Source organism: Polypterus senegalus, chromosome 12, assembly GCF_016835505.1.
Source record: "Polypterus senegalus isolate Bchr_013 chromosome 12, ASM1683550v1, whole genome shotgun sequence".
In the NCBI taxonomy this organism is placed as follows: Eukaryota; Metazoa; Chordata; class Cladistia; order Polypteriformes; family Polypteridae; genus Polypterus; species Polypterus senegalus.
The window spans coordinates 142,865,103-142,886,947 of NC_053165.1; the positions used below are offsets into that span (position 1 = coordinate 142,865,103).

At 44.3% G+C, this 21,845-nt stretch overlaps 2 protein-coding genes across 3 annotated transcripts in view; both read right to left on the reverse strand.

Annotated features, from left to right (window-relative positions):
• Positions 1-4,202: 4,202 nt before the first annotated feature.
• On the reverse strand, positions 4,203-9,964 carry fbxl22 (F-box and leucine-rich repeat protein 22). Its single transcript, XM_039773679.1, has 2 exons — positions 8,170-9,964; positions 4,203-4,599 (listed from the first exon to the last, which is right to left on the reverse strand). Exons 1-2 carry the CDS (start codon positions 8,670-8,672, stop codon positions 4,251-4,253), a joined length of 852 nt encoding a protein of 283 aa, XP_039629613.1. The 5' UTR covers positions 8,673-9,964; the 3' UTR covers positions 4,203-4,250.
• Positions 9,965-10,472: 508 nt separating this feature from the next.
• The window catches only part of usp3 (ubiquitin specific peptidase 3), a 45,975-nt gene continuing 34,602 nt past the window's right edge, over positions 10,473-21,845 (reverse strand). For both annotated transcript variants that reach the window (XM_039773680.1, XM_039773681.1), the window contains 8 exons: positions 20,695-20,808; positions 15,594-15,740; positions 15,146-15,252; positions 14,978-15,058; positions 14,775-14,893; positions 12,185-12,298; positions 12,012-12,079; positions 10,473-10,891 (listed from right to left, as the gene is read on the reverse strand). In XM_039773680.1, coding sequence (XP_039629614.1) covers positions 10,723-10,891; positions 12,012-12,079; positions 12,185-12,298; positions 14,775-14,893; positions 14,978-15,058; positions 15,146-15,252; positions 15,594-15,740; positions 20,695-20,808 — 919 coding nt within the window. In that variant the 3' untranslated portion in view covers positions 10,473-10,722. The remainder of the gene's footprint in view (positions 10,892-12,011; positions 12,080-12,184; positions 12,299-14,774; positions 14,894-14,977; positions 15,059-15,145; positions 15,253-15,593; positions 15,741-20,694; positions 20,809-21,845) is intronic.

A 21,845-nucleotide genomic window follows, 5' to 3' on the forward strand; every position in this document is an offset into this window, starting at 1 on the left:
ACATTGAAATGCCGCAAAAACACTTCAGGACTGTGCAAACATTTGGAAAATACTGTTTAACATAGGAAAGTGCAAAGAGCTCACACGTGGACAAGAGGAACATCAATCTCAACACACAGTGGGAGACACTGGACTACAGGAAGCAACCTCTGACACCACGTTGTCATAAGAAATGGGCAAAATGACCAAAAAGTAAATAAAATGTTTGGTTCTCACATACAAACTGTTCAATTTGAGTCCAAGGACGCTCGGCTCAGACTGTATAATGCATTAGTAAGACCACCTCTGGAGTAGCACTTGAGGATGTGCAGTGGAGAGCATCCCAGTTCTCAAGGACGTGTCCTACTGGGGCAGATTCAGAGAATTCAACCTGCTTAGTCTCGAGCAGAGGAGACCACGTGGGGACCTAATCCAGGTAGTTAAAGATTTTGTCCTGACAGCCCAGGTGGGCATAGGGGTGAGCTTCCACATTGGTCATTAAAATGTCCTCACTGATGTTGTCAATGGGGCGCAGTCCAGTAGACCCTTTGCTTTTTGTACTTTATGTACGTGTGGTGTGAAGTCCAACTGTCTTTGGTTGACGTCTTCTTGCCCCTCACATCTCCCCACTCGAGTGTTCAATGTGGACGTCCATCACTCAGCGTTTTCCAGAAGCAGATTTCTCTTTCTCTGTCTCTCCTCTTTTCTCTGATTCTGTCCAGTTTCTGGGTTTCTCGTGTATCCTCTTTTTCCCAATGTTTTTAAAGATTTTTCTTTCCATGTCCTTGCCTTCCATCTGTTTTCTCCCAAGTGCCAGCTCACCCAACCACAAGATAGAATTCTCACACACTGGGCAAAGCTGGTGTCTAAGCAAAGGACAGACTCGGCCCACCTACTTGATCTTGGCCAAAAAGAAAAGATCAGATTAGCCAAACCGGACAGCTGGACCCACCCCAGTAATGGAATCTGTGTGTGTCATTTGAAAATGGTTTGTCATCAGGTGGTGAGCAGGTGTTCCTGGGGCAGAAGCAAGATAACTGCACACCACTACCACCAAATGCCCGCAGATGATATCGACTGGACTGAAGATCTTTGGATCCGACTAAGATAACTGAGGCCAACCAGCACTTAGATGTCTGCTAGCTTGATGGCATCGCTTGTGGCCCTAACTCTCACCCTGACATGAAGACCTCAGTGATGGCGTCAGCTGCCCACTTCTGTTGGAAAGCCACAGAAGTCGAAGTCAGCTCTGGTGTGGTCCCGCCTGCTATATTATGGAGACCATTTTGTGAACAGATGACCAATTGCCCGTTACAATATCATCAAGAGCATGCTGTAAACCCGCAGTCGGGTCATCTAATGCTTTTAGTTTTTGCTCAAACAGCCAAGATGAACTCAACACTCCTTGGGGGGGGTAATTTAACATCTCTTCCCGAATTGTACCAGGAGTCAAAGAAGAAAAAGAAAATACTTCATAACCTGACAACAGATGGACACCCTAGGACTTGGAATTGCCAAATTAGTTTACAGCTTGGGAAGGGAAGGAGTTTGGAGGTCCTTACTGATCAACAACTTTGAGCCAGCCAATCAAATGTCTGTAATATCACATGACCCGAAGCCCCACATGGAATTTTAACATAAATATGGCCAGAAAAGCAGCAGCGACAAGAGAAGGCAAAAGTGAAGTCAGAAGAAGAGACGGAGACGCAGCATACTGATAAAAAAATAAACAATATTAAATTAAAGAGTGATAACAATGCAGGTATAACAGACAATAACTTTGTATAATGTTAAAGTTTACCCTCCCGGGTGGAATTGAAGAGTCGCGTAGTGTGGGGAAGGATTGATCTCCTCAGTCTGTCACTGAAGCTGCTCCTCTGTCTGGAGATGATCCTGATCCGTGGATGCAGTGAATTCTCCATGATTGACAGGAGCCTGCTCAGTGCCCGTCGCTCTGCCACGGATGTCAAACTGTCCAGCTCCATGCCTACAATAGAGCCTACCTTCCTCACAAGTTTGTCCAGGTGGGAGGCCTCCTTCATCTTTATGCTGCCTCCCCAGCACACCACCGTGTAGAAGAGGGCGCTCGCCACAACTGTCTGGTAGAACATCTGCAGCATCTTATTGCAGATGTTGAAGGACGCCAGCCTTCTAAGGAATTATAGTCGGCTCTGACCTTTCTTACACAGAGCATCAGTATTGGCAGTCCAGTCCAATTTATCATCCAGCTGCACTCCCAGGTATTTATAGGTCTGCACCCTCTGCACACAGTCACCTCTGATGATCACGTGGTCCATGAGGGGCCTGAGCCTCCTAAAATCCACCACCAGTTCCTTTTTTAAATGGTGTGACTCAAACCACTTACAACTGAACACCAGCAAAACCAAGTCCTTGATTAGGTTCCTGTTCTCCTCCTGCCCACTCCTGATGCAGCCCACGATAGGAGTGTCGTCAGTGAACTTTTGCACGGTGCAGGACTCCGAGTCATATTGGAAGTCTGATGTATATAAGCTGAACAGGACCGCAGAAAGTACAGTCCCCTGTGGCACTTCTGTGTTGCTGACCACAATGTCAGACCTGCAGTTCCCAAGACGCACATACTGAGGTCTGTCTGTAAGATAGTCCACGATCCAAGCAACCAGGTGTGAGTCTACTCCCATATCAGTCAGCTTGTCCCTAAGGAGCAGAGGTTGGATGGTGTTGAAGGCGCTACATCATTCAAGAAACATCATTTTTACAGCACCACTGCCTCTGTCCAGGTGGGAGAGGGATCGGTGTAGCATGTAGATGATGGCATCCTCCGCTCCCACCTTCTCCTGGTATGCGAACTGCAGAGGGTCGAGGGCGTGGTGGACCTGTGGCCTCAGGTGGTGAAGCAGCAGCCGCTCCATGGTCTTCATCACATGTGACGTCAGAGCAACAGGCCGGAAGTCATTCAGTGATACCTTTGGGACAGGGGTGATGCAAGATGTTTTCCAAAGCCTCAGGACTCTCCCCCTGTTCCAGGCTCAGGTTGAAGATGTGTTGTAGAGGACCTCCCAGTTCCAACACACAGGCCTTCAGCAGTCGTGGTGATACTCCATCTAAACCTGCTGCTTTGCTGGCACAAAGTCTCCTCAGCTCTCTGCTCACCTGGGCTGCTGTAATTGTGGGTGGGGATGTCTCACCTATGCTGGTAGCAGAAGGATGGTTGGAGGATGCAGTACTCCGAGGTGAGAGTGGGTTAGGGTGGTCAAACCTGTTAAAGAAGTTGTTCATTTGGTTTGCTCTCTCCACGTCTGTCTCGATGGCGGCACCCCACTTCGAGCTGCAGCCAGTGATGATCTTCATCCCATCCCACACTTCCTTCATGCTGTTGTTCTGCAACTTCTGCTCCAGCTTTCTCCTGTACTGCTCTTTCGCCGCCCTGAGCTGGACTCGGAGTTCCTTCTGCACGCACTTGAGCTCATGCTGATCACCACCTTTAAAAGCCCTTTTCTTCTGGTTCAAAAGGCCCTTGATGTCACTTGTAACCCATGGCTTATTGTTAGCATAGCAGCATACTGTTCTTACTGGAACTACAATGTCCATACAGAAGTTGATGTAATCAGTTGTGCATTCAACAGCCTCTTCAATGTTCTCACTAGGTGCACCCAAGCAATATATCCCAGTCTGTAGTTCCAAAGCAGTCTCTCAGAGCCTGCTGTGCTTCAGGGGACCACTTCCTGAATGAGCGTGTAGTTGTAGGTAGCGCCCTCACTCTTGGTTTGTATTGAGGCTGAAGCAGAACCAGGTTATGATCTGCTTTCCCAAGTGCAGGCAGCAGGGTGGCGCGTGGGAAAGCAGATCATAACTGTGGCTCCACTCTCTACTTAAGGATATGTATGTAAGCAGAGACTCCTACAGAATATCGTGAGATATGTTAAGGCTCCATTGTCTATTTAAGGATATCTGTGTGTGAATGTGAGGGGTCTTCCGAGTAGAATATTGGGGGGTGACTGACAATTAGGCTTTCACCTGAGACTTTGTGTATCTGTATGTGTGATAATCTTAAGGGGCGAGAGTAGACCGAAAACTCACGATTAAACAATGTCTTCGGACGGTGAAAGGAAACATGAAATATAAATGCACTTAATTAAAAAAGAAACTTTATAAAAATTCACACTTGGTATTATAAAGCATAAAAAAAATCATACTTTTTATATATATATATATATATATATATATGTATATTAAAAAAAAAATGACGCTGGGACCCTGTTAGCCGTGACCCCCAGCAGCAGACAATCACTTCACGAGTACAGAAGCAGCTTCTGCAGTGTCCTTCCCAGCTTCTCCCGCTCATCCGGCTGGCTGTCTGGTATCATCCCACCACTGCGCTCGGCCGACACCTCCAGCCCTGGACATGTGGTCCTCACAAGCTGCAGACCCGCCAGGCTCACATTACGGCAGAAATCCACACGGAGACTCGCCAGGCTCGTGCCATAAGTGGCGACTGCGTGAAGTGTCCGGTCGGTGATCCGCACACAGTTCTCTAATTGGAGGCTTTTCAACCTGGGACAGCTCTGTAGGATTTCACATACATGCTGGTCAGTGACATGGCCACATCCCGCCAGGCTTAGGGACCGCAAGCTGGGGCACCTGGAAGAGGAGAAAGACAGAACTGAAGGTTTAGATTAAAGGGAGGGCATGTGAGAGAAAAAAAAAATGTCCTCCGTGCACTGCGGCGTGGGCCTTACGTGAGCTGATGTCAAAAAACGGAGGTGAAAGAGCTGCAGCGTGCCATGCTATGAGACACAACGATTAAACAATGCCCACGGACCCCACGAAAGTGAAAGCATGAGGCATCGTGACATGTTGAACCACAAGGAGATGTGCCACAATTGAGCAGAGCATAAAACAATAGCCCTCAAATCGTGGGGGACAAGCTGACGCCACGTTTGTGACACACAAGTCTGTTGTGATCATCGCAGGGTCTGCTAATGAGCAGTTGCAGTTCATTGTAGATAAGTGCAAAGTGCTACAGGTGGGTGAAAGGAACGTCAGTTGTAAACACAAGATGGGAGACGAGGTCCTACAGGAAGCAACTTCTGGAAAGGATGTAGGGGATTACGATGACAGCTGTTAGGTCAAGGGAGTATATAATGCATTAGTGAGACCACATCTGGAGTATTGTGTGGTCACCCCGGTACCAGAAAGACACAGCAGCACTTGACGCTGTGCAGAGGAGAGCAACCAAGTGCATCATGGGACATGAGGACGTGTCGTACTGTGACAGACTCAGAGAATTAAACCTGTTTAGTCTTGAGCAGTGAGGACTTGTAAATTCTCAAAGCCATTGCTAAAGTAGATTAGCAGAATTCTTTCAAATTAATGGTTCACCATTGGTGGAAATTAAGAGGAAGCTCTTCTTTACACAAAGAGTTGTGGGGCTCTGGAACAAACTAGTCATGGAGTTGAAGCAGAGACCGTGAGAACTTTTTAGAAGAATCTGGATGAAATACTGGGACAGCTTAGCTGTGAGCTAAACAAACAGACCTGACGGACGGGGTGGTCTCCTCGTTTATCACGTTTCTTAACGTTCTTATGAGGGTCTCTTGCCATATGGTCTGCCATGACACAACCTCTGGACCTTTGGTGCGTTACTCGCAGGTCCTGCATTCCTCCACTTTTTCAGCAGTTGCTGGATTGTAAGGGGGCTTTCAAGGGGATAGTACCACATGAATCCCACCCATTGTAATGCAAAGGAGATGAACAAACATACAGCTTCAACAATTTAATGTGCTGTCCCAATGAAATCATCGTGTCTGCTCTCCAGCAAACACAAACAAGACGAGATGAGCACACGGCCTCCCCCCAGCGACCATGTGCTGCTGTTAACAGGGGCTCCTCACCATTTCAAAGAGGGGCTGTCCATTAGCACCTATTGAACAAGGAGGCCGAGCGCACAAGACGCCATCTGGTGGTCACAGGAACAAGCCTCACTCCATGGACCTGGGGGCCGTGTGTGCTCCTCTCCCCCCTCATGACACACATGCCCCCTCCTAGACGAGTTCCTAATGCTGCTGGGACAGGCTCCTTCTCCTGGATGAGTGGAAGTGAACTGTGAACGTCGGCAGCCAACAGCAACTGCTACCTTAATATCCAACTTAATAATATCTTAATAACCACCTAAGGAGCACGTGGCGCCTTTCCATTTGTGCTTCATGGGTGGCTTTCTCCTCGTCATAAGGCCAGATGAAGTGTCCAAGACAGTGGTGGGGACTGACTCTGTGGCCTTATTGCATCCAGGATAAACGCGCACACCAAGGACATCAGTGGGGGGTCCTGGGGCTGTCTGTTGGGGGGTAGACAGGGAGGCAGTTCGGACAGAAGAGCTGGGATCTCATTGGATTACAGTAAGCTTGTCCTTCAAGGGAGAGGAGCACACGGGGCTATGGACACCCACTTGCCACCCACGCTGGCCTCCCCATGGAACCAGCTGAAGATAAAAAGACAGGATGAGGAATTCAAGCCGAGCCCAAGCCTTCAAGAAGGTGGACGCGCTGCGGGGAAGTGAAGCCCCCTAGTCTTTATAAAGAATAGAAATAAAAGTTCTTGACGCAACAGGCTTTTATGGGGTCTGGCTCTAAATAAAACAGCAAGCAACATCAAAACGTCCATGAAAAGAACCTCGCGTTACTCACGTCGCATAATCCACCAATCAGATGCTCAGTCGTATGCTCACGACATCCCGAACACATCACATTTAGATCTGCACTATGCCACTTTTTGTTTTGCACTGTCAATGATCGACATGTCATTTTCTATCCTGCTTAATCCATTGCAGGGTCATGGGGGGTGCTGGAGCCTATCACAGCTAGCATAGGGTGCCAGTCCGTCACAGGGCAAATACCCCAACTTCGAAAACAACATACACTAGGGCCAATTTAGTGTTGCCATTTTACCAGACCGGCATGTCTCTGGACAGTGGGTGGAAACCCACGCAGACACGGGCAGAAGCCTGGTCTCCATACTAAGAGTTTGCTGCCCCTTCAGTGATCGTGTACCCCATACCTGGGTGTGCTGGTCTCTGACTGCGTAGTTTCTCAGTCCTCTGGATGGCAGGCAGACTCGGAGATCATCCTCCATACACATAGCTGTCAGTGCTGAGAATGAGGACTCGTAAAGCCAAACTCAGATTTCATAATTATATTTTTTCTAATTTTCACTTGCCGATGTTGGCGCGTCCCCCAAGAATCGATCCATTACTTAAAAAGGTTTTCCTTTTCCTCCGTTGTAGCCAACTAGCTTCTGTGTGACCGAGCAGAGTGGCGAGTGACTGACACCCACGTGAATGATTGCAGATACAAAATGAGGGACACCAGGCTTCACAATCTTTTTCATTAGCTCAGAACATTAATGGGGTCACTGGTACAAAAGTAAGTTTGTTTCCTTATACTCACGCTTGTTGCAGAGGGTCTCAGCACGTGTTAAAGAAGGTCCGGCTGCTAGATGACTGCATTCCCCTTGCACGTCTCTGCAACTCGGAGCTCCAAGTAGGTGGAGTTCACTCCAATGGGTACCAATAGAATTTAGTGGTAGACGGCCAGAGCTCCGCCCTTTCACGCTGTGGTTTAAAGTGGTGGGAGGGGATATCTGACTCAAACAATGGCAAGTACTGCGCGGTCAATGAAGAAAGACCCACCTACTTGGAGCTCCAGGTGGCAGAGACTCAAAAGCTGACTCGCAGGACGGCAGCCAGCCGGGTTTTTGGGACATTTTTCCCCATTGCTTCTAATCGAATGCCTGGTTGTGATTGTTTAAAATAAGTGAAACGGAGAATGAGCAGAGCGGTAGTTCACTAGCCGTGTGTGTTTTTAATCACTTTCCAAGTTTTACTATTTATTTTGCGGACCCCACTTTGAGCAGCGATACAGTTGGGGTTAAACCGGGTATGGCTGCGGACGCGTGAGAAGTGTCAGTCGGGTGTCAGACGACGCGACGCCTTCTGGTCACTAACTGCGCGAATCTTTGTGGTCCGCTACAAAACGCACGCTGCCTGCTTTTTCAACTTTTGAAAGCGCGTCTCGTGTCGTCTCGGCTCGGCGCGCAGTCCGTACAGCCTCACTGGGGGTGATCCCCGTTTGTTCACGTGACGCTTGTCGGGTTGATCACTTTTTGTAAACCCATTAGCCTACTGTGCCCGACGACCCCGGCTGTCTTACTTACTTGGAGGAGACTTTCCTCAGGAAGTTGCCGACGATGTCCTCGTGTTTGCGGCATAGGTCCCTCTGGAAGGAGCTCTTCATCCAGTCCTCGATGTTGCACACCTTGACCCTGCTCGAGTGCCAGCAGATGGACAGGTGGCGCAGCGCGGCGCCCAGCACGAAGTTGTCCCTGCGGAGCTCCGACGGCGAGTGAAAGACGAGCAGCGGCCAGAGCGCGGTGTCGTGGAAGAGGAGGCGCAGGCGGCGGCAGGTCAGGGACGCGTTTCTCCGGCTCTCCTTGTCCAAAAAGGAGAAGACGTGCAGGAGACACTCCCGGTTCAGCTCCGTGATGTTCATTCTGCGAGGTTTGCAGAAGGTCAGCCGGCGGGCGGCTGTGCTGGGCTGGGAGCTCCTTGACTTATAAGGCGAAGGAATGGAAGTTATTTTGGGAAGACAACTGGCGCTGCAGTTAAAAATGGAAACGCCAGGCACACGGTGTGGAGAAAGTGTCCTGGGTAGCCTCATCTACTGGCAGCACCCGTGCCTTAGTGTAAACGGGGCTCATGTATACTTGAGATGCACCACCTGGCCAAGGAACAGGATTGCTGCAGGCCAGTTTGACGGCTTTCCTTCAAGTATTGACCCCCACGCCATTTATAGGAATTGAATGCCCACCCCCCGTTTTATCTCCTTGTTTGAGTGCCGGTAACACATGAACTTCAATGGAGTGGTGGGCTTTATTGTTTCGTCCGCACCCTCTCTCCTGCAGATAAATCATCCATTTTTCAAACCCACTTATCCTGAACACGGGGTACAAGAAAGCTTTGGGCACAAGGCTGGAACCACCACTGGACACCCATTCTTCAATCTGAACACATCTGTAACCAATTCAAGAGTACGGCACTTTCTAATAATTAAATAAAAAAAGAAATCGCGGTCACCCGTCATTTTTATAGCAAACATCAAGTGAACAGGTTGACTTACAGAGGAGCCCTCGTCAAAGTGCAGGCAGTACGCAGGGTTATGAAGGACCTCCTGTTGAAGTTACACCAGGCGCTGAGCAGTAAAACGTGAAGGAGTTCCATGGTGTGCTCCTGCGTGCCCTCTGAGCCAGTGGTTACTATTTCAGGTCCTGGAGACCCCCATGAGGCTGGAGGTTTTTGTGCCAACAGGTTTTCCTAACCAGTCAGTCCTTGTACTTCTGGCGAGGCCATCAACAGGCGCTTACGCGGTGGTCTCTGTGTGGATACCAATGGCCCATTGTAGTGACGGGGTCTCACTGCCATACAAATGGAGCCGTCCTGCAGAGCAGACATAACTAAACTCAAAGTCTTGACCCTCTGTGTTCCTAAAAGATTTCTGAGCATCTTTTGAAAAAACTGGGGCATTGCCTGATGTCCTGGCTAAACTGCCCACCACAGCCGGGTCATTTTGCCTCCCCCACTCATCCCTTGCCTGTAATCGATTAACCATCGCACCCATTCAAGTGTAGGAGGAGTGCAGTTCAGACCAAAGGGCTGGCATAGGCTGCCATGACCCTAATAGGATTAGTAGCAGTCTGTCATCCACTGGTGTGGGCATGCCACCAGGAGTGCTGCCTCCCACTTCTCTTCCCATGCTGACATCTAAATATCATATGATGTCCTCAACAGAGGCCACCTTCTGTGGGCAGCACTGTGGTTATGAGAAAGGCACTATATAAATAAAACGCATTATTAAAATAAAATCGGCTTCATCCATTGTGTTCATTCTGCTCTAACTGGCTAGCAGGACACCTTCCAACCATCCATTTTCTAACCCGCTGAATCCGAACACAGGGTCACGGGGGTCTGCTGGAGCCAATCCCAGCCAGCACAGGGCACAAGGCAGGAACCAATCCTGGGCAGGGTGCCAACCCACCGCAGGACACACACAAACACACCAAGCACACACTAGGGCCAATTTAGAGTCGCCAATCCACCTAACCTGCATGTCTTTGGATTGTGGGAGGAAACCCACGCAGACACGGGGAGAACATGCACACTGTGTGGTCATTTATGTCATAACCAGTCTGCTGGTCTACACTGCATCCTCAGATCCTAGTGTGGCACTAACAGGACTGGTGACCCCTAGTGAATGCTACAGATTGGCAGGCACCAAGCTGCCATCACCAGCTTTGTACAAGACATTATTTAGCCATTAGGCTTTTGTTTTTCTCCAAGGATGTAAAGTCATTGGTCTGGCAACTGTGAAGAGCAGAATACAAAGCGTGCATGACAAGAGTGCCAATGGCGCTGTATGCTTATCAACAGCTTCACTGGAATGAAACTTATGAAACACAGAGAGAAAACTGAAATTAGATATGTAATTCCTAAGGTTGGAGTTAAAAGCAGCAATTAATCTTGAACTTCTCTTGTGACAATTTTTCACAAAAAGAAAAAATAAATCCATATAAAAAGAGAAAAGCCAGCTCTTGCACAACAAACTCAAGTTAACAGCAACAAGTAAAAAAGTGCATGAAAGGAACGGTGGATGGTGGGCCACACATTGATGGTCTGCAATGCCCGGATGCATCGGTCCGTCAGTGCCCGAGGTATTAAAGTTTGGCATCCGATCCCGATTTGGTCTGTCGTTCTACGTAAAACAAGATGTAAGCCTTGGCCTTCACAACGGTGTCCTCATCAGTCAGGGTGACCGTGCTGTCGTTGAAGTGGAACCAGCGGCCCTCATGAGCTGCGTATGCAGTGTAATGTCCAGAGCCAACGCTTTAAAAGAGAAAGGCAGAGGTCAGCAGGGGACACCCGACACTCTAGCGGCCATCAAGTTCAATCAACATTCTGTGTGGTTAATGGACTGCTTATGGAATTCTGTTCTTTAGCTACATTTTTACTACTTACTTTTTAAATGACTTGCTTTACTTTTTATTATAAAGTCTTGCTTTTTGTGCTTTATTCTGTGAGAAAAGTATTTCTTGGGCTCTGCCAGGTGAAATGCTGAGACATCATACAAAACAGGACAAAAGGCAAGTCTCCTTTTTGTTTTGTTTTTGTTTTATTTATTTCGCCTTATGCAATTTCTTGTATTAGGAATTTGTTAGTTTTCGCATACGCCTTGAGGTCAGAGTGCAGGGTGAGCCATTGTACAGCACCCCTGGACCAATTACAGGTTAAGGGTCTTGCTCAAGGGCCCAGCAGAGTAGGATCTCTTGGCAGCGACGGGGATTCATACCGGCAACCTTTGAGATACCAGCGCAGATCCTTAGCCTCAGAACCACCACTCTCGTTTTGTTAGCTCTTCTGTGACCAACATGGCCTGGGCACACAACACCAACCATGCTCGGTCACACAGGCCCTGCAGCATGCTACTGATATACTGTGAAAAACAAAACCACTCTCTGACCAGTCAGGAACTGCCTTGTGGTCAAAACGGAGAGACTGCGGACCCAGGCCTGTCCTGCTCAGAGACTACGCCATCTAGGACAACACGGAGGTCTGACCAAGCAAAGGGAACTTGCCTTTAGCAAAGCTGAATGAGTGTTTTGTTTTTCCTTTAGACTCAAGAGGCTTTTGTATTTCAGAAGGAGAGGGAGGAGACCCTGAGCAAATCTTTACTGGTGCCACCAAGGTTAGCTTTGCTAGTGTATGTAACTAAAGTGGCATCATGATCCAAACCCACAAGACCATGCAACGGTTTTCTTTAAATGTTCTTTGCAAGCACCACAGTACACTGAATATTAAAACTAAGAAAATAAAATGATGGGTTGTGTAGCAAGTGCCACATGTGAAATAAGATGAGAGTCCAGAATTACTGAATTGGACGAACAGAGAGGAGTTTAAGTCTTAAGAAACTGGACAGAGCTGCTTAACTGTTACACCGAGTACGTACCCAGATCCATGATGCACTACGACTGCAGCCAGATCATACAGGCAGCTTTCTGGACCAATGTTTTCAGGCTATATTGATGACAAAGAAGAGGGAGACCAAAGTTACATTAAAGGTGTGCCTACAAATCAACATGTACTGTATGCATGAAGACAACAATGCAGGTGCCAACTAACCTCCAATAAGAAGCACTTCATGTTCAGATCTCGCAGAGGGAATTCCACATATGTGTCCACTTTGTTCCTAAGGTAGGCTGTCCAGTGGAACCGCTTTAAATGTAAGCATAATACCTAAAAGGAGATTGCAAGGAGTTAATAAAACTGGGAAAACAGAAGCGCATTTATGAATATGTTTTGGGGCTGCTGGTAGATTATAAACTTGTCAGGGTCCCAATATCAGAATATAAGGCAGCGCTGCTGGGTCTCCTCTCACTGAGCGGAGGCAAAACTAAACGATAAGTACAGTAGTTTGGGGGACTTCCAATTAGTATAAAATAAACAAACTGCTACCAGTCACACTAAGATACATACTGCCTCTTTTGTTCATCAATGGACACCTTTATCCAAGCCAATTTACCAATCACATATTTTTTATTTTAATTTTTTTAATACAAAGTTAAAAAAAAAAATCCCTTATGGAATGTGGACATACATTTTAAAAAAATGTCTGAAATCTGTTATAAAGACAAAGATATAAGCAAGTACTATCGTTTTTTCACTCACCCGGTGAGGCGGGAGGGGGAGCCTGTCTGGATTATTATAAATCTGAGCAATAATAATAATAATAATAATAATGCAATTTATTTATATAGCACCTTTCCCATGCTGGCAGGTGTCATCCATTAAACGCAACGGCACCAAATATAGTTTTACCAATCTCTTGCCACTCTTCTTTGAGAAATATTTCTATATTTATATATTCCATGTTTTATATAAAACACATACACCTGCTCATTAATGCAAATATCTCATTCCTCAAAATAGACAATCAATATACACAATGCCAACATAAGCAAGAAGTTTAGTTTTTGCTAAATCAAACATTAGAATGGACAAGATGCCATTTTTAAGGAGTTGCTGTCTTGTGCCAGATGTGGTATATTCAACATTTTAATAAAAGTTGCCTTCCCAGGATTTTCATGTAGTACAAGTCACTAAGAATGTTGGAATAAACAATCATCATCCAGGAAGTTGGGAGTACTGGGATTTAAAACACCTTTTTAAGAAGCGGTCAGCAGAGAATGAATGACCAGACAGGCCACTGACACTAAAACAACAACTCAGTGTTGTGTAGAAGGGCACACTATGTGCCGATTTAAAGTCAGTATGCGACAGCTGCAGGACCACCCTGGGTCCCATGTCTGTTAACAAGATGACGAGGCTACAACCGGCACATGGTCACCAAAAGTGAACAACTGCAAATGTCATGTAGTCTGACAAATCCGGATTTCTGCTGCGAGATACAGATGGACATGTCTGATTTTGGCATAAACACTATGGATCCTTCCACCTTTGTGTCAACAGCACAGGCCAATGGTGGCAGTGAAATGAATAATGAGGGGATGTGTCCTTAATACATTAGGCCCCTTAATACCAGCTGAATACCACAGTGCACCACCGGTAAGTCTTGTACAGACAGCCTCTTAACATAAACACACTGTCATGTACTGCCCATTCACAAAATGGATAATGCTCCGTGTCACAAAGCAAGATGGTATCACAAAAATAATACTCACTTTAGTTTATTACATTGGCCTGGACAGCATATCAATCAAACACAACACCTTTGTGATGAGGTGGAAAGAAAGGTTTGCAGAGTGAAAATGGGGCCAAAAATCTGTAGAACTATGCTAAGATATCACGTCAGCATGGACAAAAATCCCTAAGCCATGTTTCAGCTCCTTTTTGAATCCATACCTTGAAGAATTCAGACATTTTGGGGGTAAACGAACACCTGCCTGGTAGATTATTGGGTGTATATTTTAGTTTGAAGTCTGGGACGGCTGTAGTCCATCAAGGCCTGAGCTCTGTAGCAAGACAATGAACATCATACCAACACACCAGAATATGCAAGTTATATCACAAATGCACCTAATCCAATTCCAAACGGAGTATGGCTAAGATTAGTTCATCAACAGTGGGTGGAAAATAAGAACCAACACTGGCTAAGGCAGCAGTCCATCTCAAGGCTTACTCATGGACATACTCATGGTGCCAGTTTAAAATCACCAATTAATGCGAGACGCATATTTTGGAGATTGGAGTTGGAGGGGGAGGTTGGGGATGGGCAGTTGAAGGAACACCCAGAGGAGAGAACACACAAACTGCACAAACAGTGACTGGGAAGAGAATTCAAATGCAGGATACTGGATTTATGAGGCAACCACTGAGCCACTGTGCTACCCAGTCTTGAGTAAGTGTATACATACACTCATAAATGTGTTTGTCATCTTTAAATGTGAACATTGTTGGTTTATGTTTTACTACTGACATTTTCTGTTTCCTGAATGTTTTGGCAGTGCAATGTAAAATATATAAATAAAATCCCATCTAGCTGGCAAAGCATAGATTTAAACAGGGACACCCCGTTAAAGGAGGTACCCATAGCCCAGGGTCATAACCATTTCAACAACAGACAAAGGTTCACATAAAAAGCCTAAAAGTTTCCCACTAGAAACAAGTCCAGGTTTCAGATTTTACATTTACAAACACAAGGCAAGATGGCATTACAAATACAGTGACAGTGGCATTTTATCCAGTTTCTGACCTTGGGTAGCTTTTGAATCCAGAACTTTTTTGTAGACTTCTGACGCTTTTTGCATTTGTGGCACATGTAGAGCTCAGTTTCATCCAGCTCTTCAAGATCTGTGAAGCTCCGCAGGCAGTCTAAAACAAACAAACAAACAAGTGCTCAGAAGAGTTGTATGCTATTGTGGTGAACTTCAATGCACTTTAAATAGGAGGCTTTACCTCTTAGGGTACAAACTGGCCCATTTTCTTGGTTCTTGGTTCTTTTGTTTCGAAACTGACTTGGAATATCTAGAGAGAGATCTGAAACACAGGAAACTACATGAGTACACATGGACAGATGAGTCAATAAATGGAGAGATGCATGGCTTTTGAAGTGGCCTCTTTTACCTAGGAATGGATCAAACTTTCTAGACTCTGTGCCGCATATCAAGCAGTTAACTTCATTCTGGAGGACGCCGCCAAATATTGCTGTCACAACAGTAGAAGTCCCATTTCTAGAATAAGCAGAAATGATCTGATAAGTTTACTCTCCTGTCCAAGGGTCCATGAACCTATGTGGTGAGTCCAACCAGACTTACTGAACTGACTCCTGAATCGTTCCACAAAATCAAGTGAATTTAAACAAAAAAAGTCGCAAAGGATAAACCCCAAATAGTACACACTCCCAAACCCTAACATGCTCACTTCTCAGATCGCTAAAAGCCACAGCTGCTAAACCTCGAGAAATACAAGCTTCAGGCACCCTGCACGTTTGGCTGAAAGCTACGGACTCCCTTGACAGGTTATAATGACAGAGCAGTCAGTCATCACACACATTTTTCACCATGATAATTACATGCAGCACTTGCTTCCTGTAGACAGCACTGCTCCCTGCGGTGGAATAGTGGTGCGTGACACCCCATTACAGTCTCCCTGAAGTTCTAAGTGAAGATGGTCCAAAAGATATCGCATGAATTCATGGGCATCCTGTTGCTGATATCCCCTGTCAGAGAAACAATTTAGTTAAGACTTTACTGGATTGCATTATTTAGAATGTTTCATCAACTCAGATGTAGGACACTAAACAGATAAACTTGTTTGTGGTCCGTGTTAATGACAACTTCAGCTAAAGTGAAGCTTCAAATCCAGCTCACTCAAACACAAGACATCTATCCAACTAACAGACTCTAACTAGTTAATAAAATATATATATATATTCATAGCATTCGTAGTCCGAGTTCCGATCTGATTGTATGGGTGGTTACTTACCAGGTAACGCATGTGGTTGGTCTGCCAGTCGGCAAACATCCTCTCTCTGTCTATATATTATATACACACACACACACGTATAGATCTAATTATGCAGATCGGCGCAAAAACGATTTTTCATGTCGTCAGTTCACACACTTCTCGATGTTCCGGGATTTTTGGGGTGATTTTCTATGTAATAAACTTAAATTACACGGTAATGAAAATTGCATAATTAGATCTGGACCACCCTATCTATCTCTCTCATTCATATATATAACCATAGCAAAAGTTAGACCTCTTATTTCTTTGAAAGATGCTGAGAAATTAGTTCACACATTTGTTTTCAGTCAACTAGATTACTGTAACGCACTCCTCTCAGGACTACCCAAAAAAAGACAAATTGTTTGCAACGAGTGCAGAATGCAGCTGCTAGCATCCTAACTAGGAAAAGAAAACCCGAACACATTTCTCCAGTTTTAATGTCACTACACTGGTTACCTGTGTCATTCAGGATTTACTTTAAAATTCTGCTTATGGTTTATAAAGCCTTAAATAATCTTGTCCCATCTTATATATCGGAATGTCTGACACGTTATATTCCAAATCATAACCTTAGATCCTCAAATGAGTGTCTACTTCGAATTCCAAGAACAAAGCTTAAAAGAAGTGGTGAGGTGGCCTTCTGCTGCTATGCACCTAAAATCTGGAATAGCCTGCCAATAGGAATTCGCCAGGCTAGTACAGTAGAGCACTTTAAAAAAACTGCTGAAAACACATTACTTTAACATGGCCTTTCTATAACTTCAATTTAACTTAATCCTGATACTCTGTTCAACTCTTCATAATAACTATTCATGGTGGCTCTAAAATCCGTACTGACCCCAACTCTCTCTTCTGTTTCTTTTTCCGGTTTCTTTGTGGTGGTGGCCTGCGCCACCTCCACCTACTCAAAGCTTAATGATGCTCCAACAATGATGGATGGATTAAAAGCCAGAAGTCTACGTGACCATCATCATCAAGTCCTTCCGTGAGAACCCTAAATCCAAAGAGGACTGTTTCATTTATGTTAGGCAGAATGCCCAGAGGGGACTGGGCAGTCTAATGGTCTGGAATACCTACATATTTTCATTTTTTTCTCCAGCCGTCTGGAGTTTTTTTTTGTTTTTTCTGTCCCCCCTGGCCATTGAACCTTACTCTTAATCTATGTTAATTAATGTTGACTTATTTTGTTTTCTTATTGTGTCTTATTTTTCTATTCTTTATTATGTAAAGCACTTTGAGCTACTGTTTGTATGAAAATGTACTATATAAATAAATGTTGTTGTTATATATACAGTGGTATGAAAAACTATTTGCCCCCTTCCTGATTTCTTATTCTTTTGCATGTTTGTCACACAAAATGTTTCTGATCATCAAACACATTTAACCATTAGTCAAATATAACACAAGTAAACACAAAATGCAGTTTTTAAATGATGGTTTTTATTGTTTAGGGAGAAAAAAAAATCCAAACCTACATGGCCCTGTGTGAAAAAGTAATTGCCCCTGAACCTAATACCTGGTTGGGCCACCCTTAGCAGCAATAACTGCAATCAAGCGTTTGCGATAACTTGCAATGAGTCTTTTACAGCGCTCTGGAGGAATTTTGGCCCACTCACTTTGCAGAATTGTGGTAATTCAGCTTTATTTGAGGGGTTTCTAGCATGAGCCGCCTTTTTAAGGTCATGCCATAGCATCTCGATTGGATTCAGGTCAGGACTTTGACTAGGCCACTCCAAAGTCTTCATTTTGTTTTTCTTCAGCCATTCAGAGGTGGATTTGCTGGTGTGTTTTGGGTCATTGTCCTGTTGCAGCACCCAAGATCGCTTCAGCTTGAGTTGAAGAAAAGATGGCCGGACATTCTCCTTCAGGATTTTTTGGTAGACAGTAGAATTCATGGTTCCATCTATCACAGCAAGCCTTCCAGGTCCTGAAGCAGCAAAACAACCCCAGACCATCACACTACCACCACCATATTTTACTGTTGGTATGATGTTCTTTTCTGAAATGCTGTGTTCCTTTTATGCCAGATGTAACGGGACATTTGCCTTACAAAAAGTTCAACTTTTGTCTCATCAGTCCACAAGATATTTTCCCAAAAGTCTTGGCAATCATTGAGATGTTTCTTAGCAAAATTGAGACGAGCCCTAATGTTCTTTTTGCTTAACAGTGGTTTGCGTCTTGGAAATCTGCCATGCAGGCCATTTTTGCCCCGTCTCTTTCTTATGGTGGAGTCGTGAACACTGACCTTACCTGAGGCAAGTGAGGCCTGCAGTTCTTTAGACGTTGTCCTGGGGTCTTTTGTGACCTCTCGGATGAGTCGTCTCTGCGCTCTTGGGGTAATTTTGGTGGGACGGCCACTCCTGGGAAGGTTCACCGCTGTTCCATGTTTTTGCCATTTGTGGATAATGGCTCTCACTGTGGTTCGCTGGAGTCCCAAAGCTTTAGAAATGGCTTTATAACCTTTACCAGACTGATAGATCTCAATTACTTCTGTTCTCATTTGTTCCTGAATTTCTTTGGATCTTGGCATGATGTCTACCTTTTGAGGTGCTTTTGGTCTACTCCTCTGTGTCAGGCAGCTCCTATTTAAGTGATTTCTTGATTGAAACAGGTGTGGCAGTAATCAGGCCTGGGGGTGGCTATGGAAATTGAACTCAGTTGTGATACACCACAGTTAGGTTATTTTTTAACAAGGGGGCAATTACTTTTTCACACAGGGCCATGTAGGTTTGGATTTTTTCTCCCTAAATAATAAAAACCATCATTTAAAAACTGCATTTTGTGTTTACTTGTGTTATATTTGACTAATGGTTAAATGTGTTTGATGATCAGAAACATTTTGTGTGACAAACATGCAAAAGAATAAGAAATCAGGAAGGGGCAAATAGTTTTTCACACCACTGTATATACACACACACACACAGTGGGTACGGAAAGTATTCAGACCCCTTTCAATTTTTGGAGTTTGCTAAAAGACACCTGAAGGACTCTGAGATGTTGAGAAATAAGATTCTCTGGTCTGATGAGACCAAGATAGAACTTTTTGGCCTTAATTCTAAGCGGTATGTGTGGAGACAACCAGGCACTGCTCATCACTTGTCCAATACAGTCCCCACAGTGAAGCATGGCGGTGGCAGCATCATGCTGTGGGGGTGTTTTTCAGCTGCAGGGACAGGACGACTGGTTGCAATCGAGGGAAAGATGAATGCGGCCAAGTACAGGGAGATCCTGGACAAAAACCTTCTCCAGAGTGCTAAGGACCTCAGACTGGGCCAAAGGTTTACCTTCCAACAAGACAATGACCGTAAGCATACAGCTAAAATAACGAAGGAGTGGCTTCACAACAACTCTGCGACTGTTCTTGAATGGCCTAGCCAGAGCCCTGACTTAAACCCAATTGAGCATCTCTGGAGAGACCTAAAAATGGCTGTCCACCAATGTTTACCATCCAACCTGACAGAACTGGAGAGGATCTGCAAGGAGGAATGGCAGAAGATCCCCAAATCCAGGTGTGAAAAACTTGTTGCATCTTTCCCAAGAAGACTCATGGCTGTATTAGCTCAAAAGGGTGCTTCTACTAAATACTGAGCAAAGGGTCTGAATACTTAGGACCATGTGATATTTCAGTTTTTATATTTTAATAAATCTGCAACAATTTCAAAATTTTTTTTTGTCAATATGGGGTGCTGTGTGTAAATTAATGAGGGAAAACATTAATTTAAATGATTTTAGCAAATGGTTGCAATATAACAAAGGGTGAAAAATTGAAGGGGGTCTGAATACTTTCCGTACCCACTGTGTGTGTGTGTGTGTGTATATATATATATATATATATATATATATATATATATATATATATATATATATATATATATATATATATATATATATATATATATATACACATATATATATACACATATATATATATACACACACATAATCTTCTGGATCAGTAAAGTGGCAAAGGGTATCAATATGTGGTAAGTGCTACTGCCCCCTGTAACCAGTATCCTAGGTTAAGATCCAGAATCTGCCAATTGTCTGTGTGAAGTCAGAATGTTCTATCTGGGTCTCTGAAGTGCTTCCCATTGTGTTCAAGTTTTCCTCTCACATCCCCAGTACATACATATTAGGCTAACTGGGAATTTTAAACTCGCCCTCTATGCGTATGTGCATGAGTGGGCACTATAATTAACATTGTTTTTTATCAGTATGCTGCTGCTGGAGTATGTGAATTTCCCCTTGGGATTAATAAAGTATCTCTATAACGAACTGGCCCTCAGTGTTGGTGGGATCAGCTCCAGTCTCCTTTATCCTGATCATCATTAAACACGCTACAAAAAGTTATGTTAACATGCTAAGTACAGTACGACATATGAAAAGGTAGTTTTTAAAAATGGTATCAGAACAAACAAATGTAAATCAGTGCAGTAAAAGTGTAATAATGACATGAATTTTGACATTTTCTTTGGTCAACTGCATTTTGGTTTAATTTGCATGAGAATTGCATAATTCATATTCACTAGAGACAGATTATAAAGTACACCTACAAGTGTTACAACGTCAAACAGGTTTCTGAAAGGATGAACGCAATTTTAAACAATGAAAAATAAATTCCAAGAATGCACACAAACAAATATACAACAGAGAGTATACATTACCTAAAATTTGGCATTATTTTCCAAATAACATAAAATAAGGATTCAGGACTAAATGCAGTCTGGCTTCCTTGCCATAAAGAGCAAAGTGTCTTCCGGAATTCTTCTACAAGAGAACTGTAAAGATAAGTGAAAAAAATAAAGACAGGATGATGGCGGTGTGAAGTCCATTCACCTGTTCTGGAAGCTAACCAGCCCTACGACCCAAAGCACCTCCCAAGTCCCTGTTTACATTTCATTAAATTCATATCATGTGCCAGTGATGCCAGGATAGGCTCCTGCTGCCCTGCAACACTGAGTTGGATTAAGAGGGATGGAGAATGTTATTTCTTCACATATGTCTATGGCACATACAACCAAATCTGGCTTAAATCTTTAAGTTTATTTGTTGTAGTGTCACTATCCAGGGTAGAAAAAAATCATTTAAATATATTCCTTTAACATAACATCTGGATGCATTGCTTTACAGCAGACTGCTGAACACAGTGCTACAAACAGATATCCTCTGCAGGTACACAAGTGCATGCTTATTCTAAAAACACATGCCTTTAAGTTATAAAGTTGCCTACTCAAACATTAGCTGCCACCATGTAAATACTGAATACAAGAGAGCTTTAAGAAAACTTACTTTCCATTGGATACTAAAGACATCCTCAGAAGATAACCTTCCCAGTAAGTCTCAAAGTGATTTTCTCAGGCTTACAACACATGATTTAAAATTACACCACCAGTAAACTTGAAAACTACCCTGCAGTTTTATGGAGTTTGTGCACCAAGCCACAGATGTCAATCCAGGCTGCCATTAGAACCCTGGAGATACGAGTTTGTAGTGCTATCACCTGTACTGTAGGGTACCATATGCTACTGCACACCCTGTACAGCGAGTTCAAAAAGAAGTGTATAGATGTGATAGGATTAAAAATAAGAAACATGGAACAAATTTCGATCACTTTGTGACCATCTTAACTCAAGAAAATACATTGACTTTGCTGTATTTAAATATTAAAGATGCCCTTAAGTGTAATCTACTGGCTCCTTTAGGCAAATCTGACCACAACCTGATAGACCTTATTCCCAGCTACAAGCCTGTTATTAGACAGCAACCTGTTACCACCAGAATGGTGAGAAAGTGCAGCCTGAAATGTCTCTGAATG

Excerpts from the sequence above, each read along its gene's own strand:
- fbxl22 (XM_039773679.1), bottom strand. The coding sequence starts at position 8,672 with ATGAGGCTACCCAGGACACTTTCTCCACACCGTGTGCCTGGCGTTTCC. Across the intron at positions 4,600-8,169 it reads CTGAGGAAAGTCTCCTCCAA|GTGCCCCAGCTTGCGGTCCC; the intron begins GTAAGTAAGACA and ends CTCCTCTTCCAG.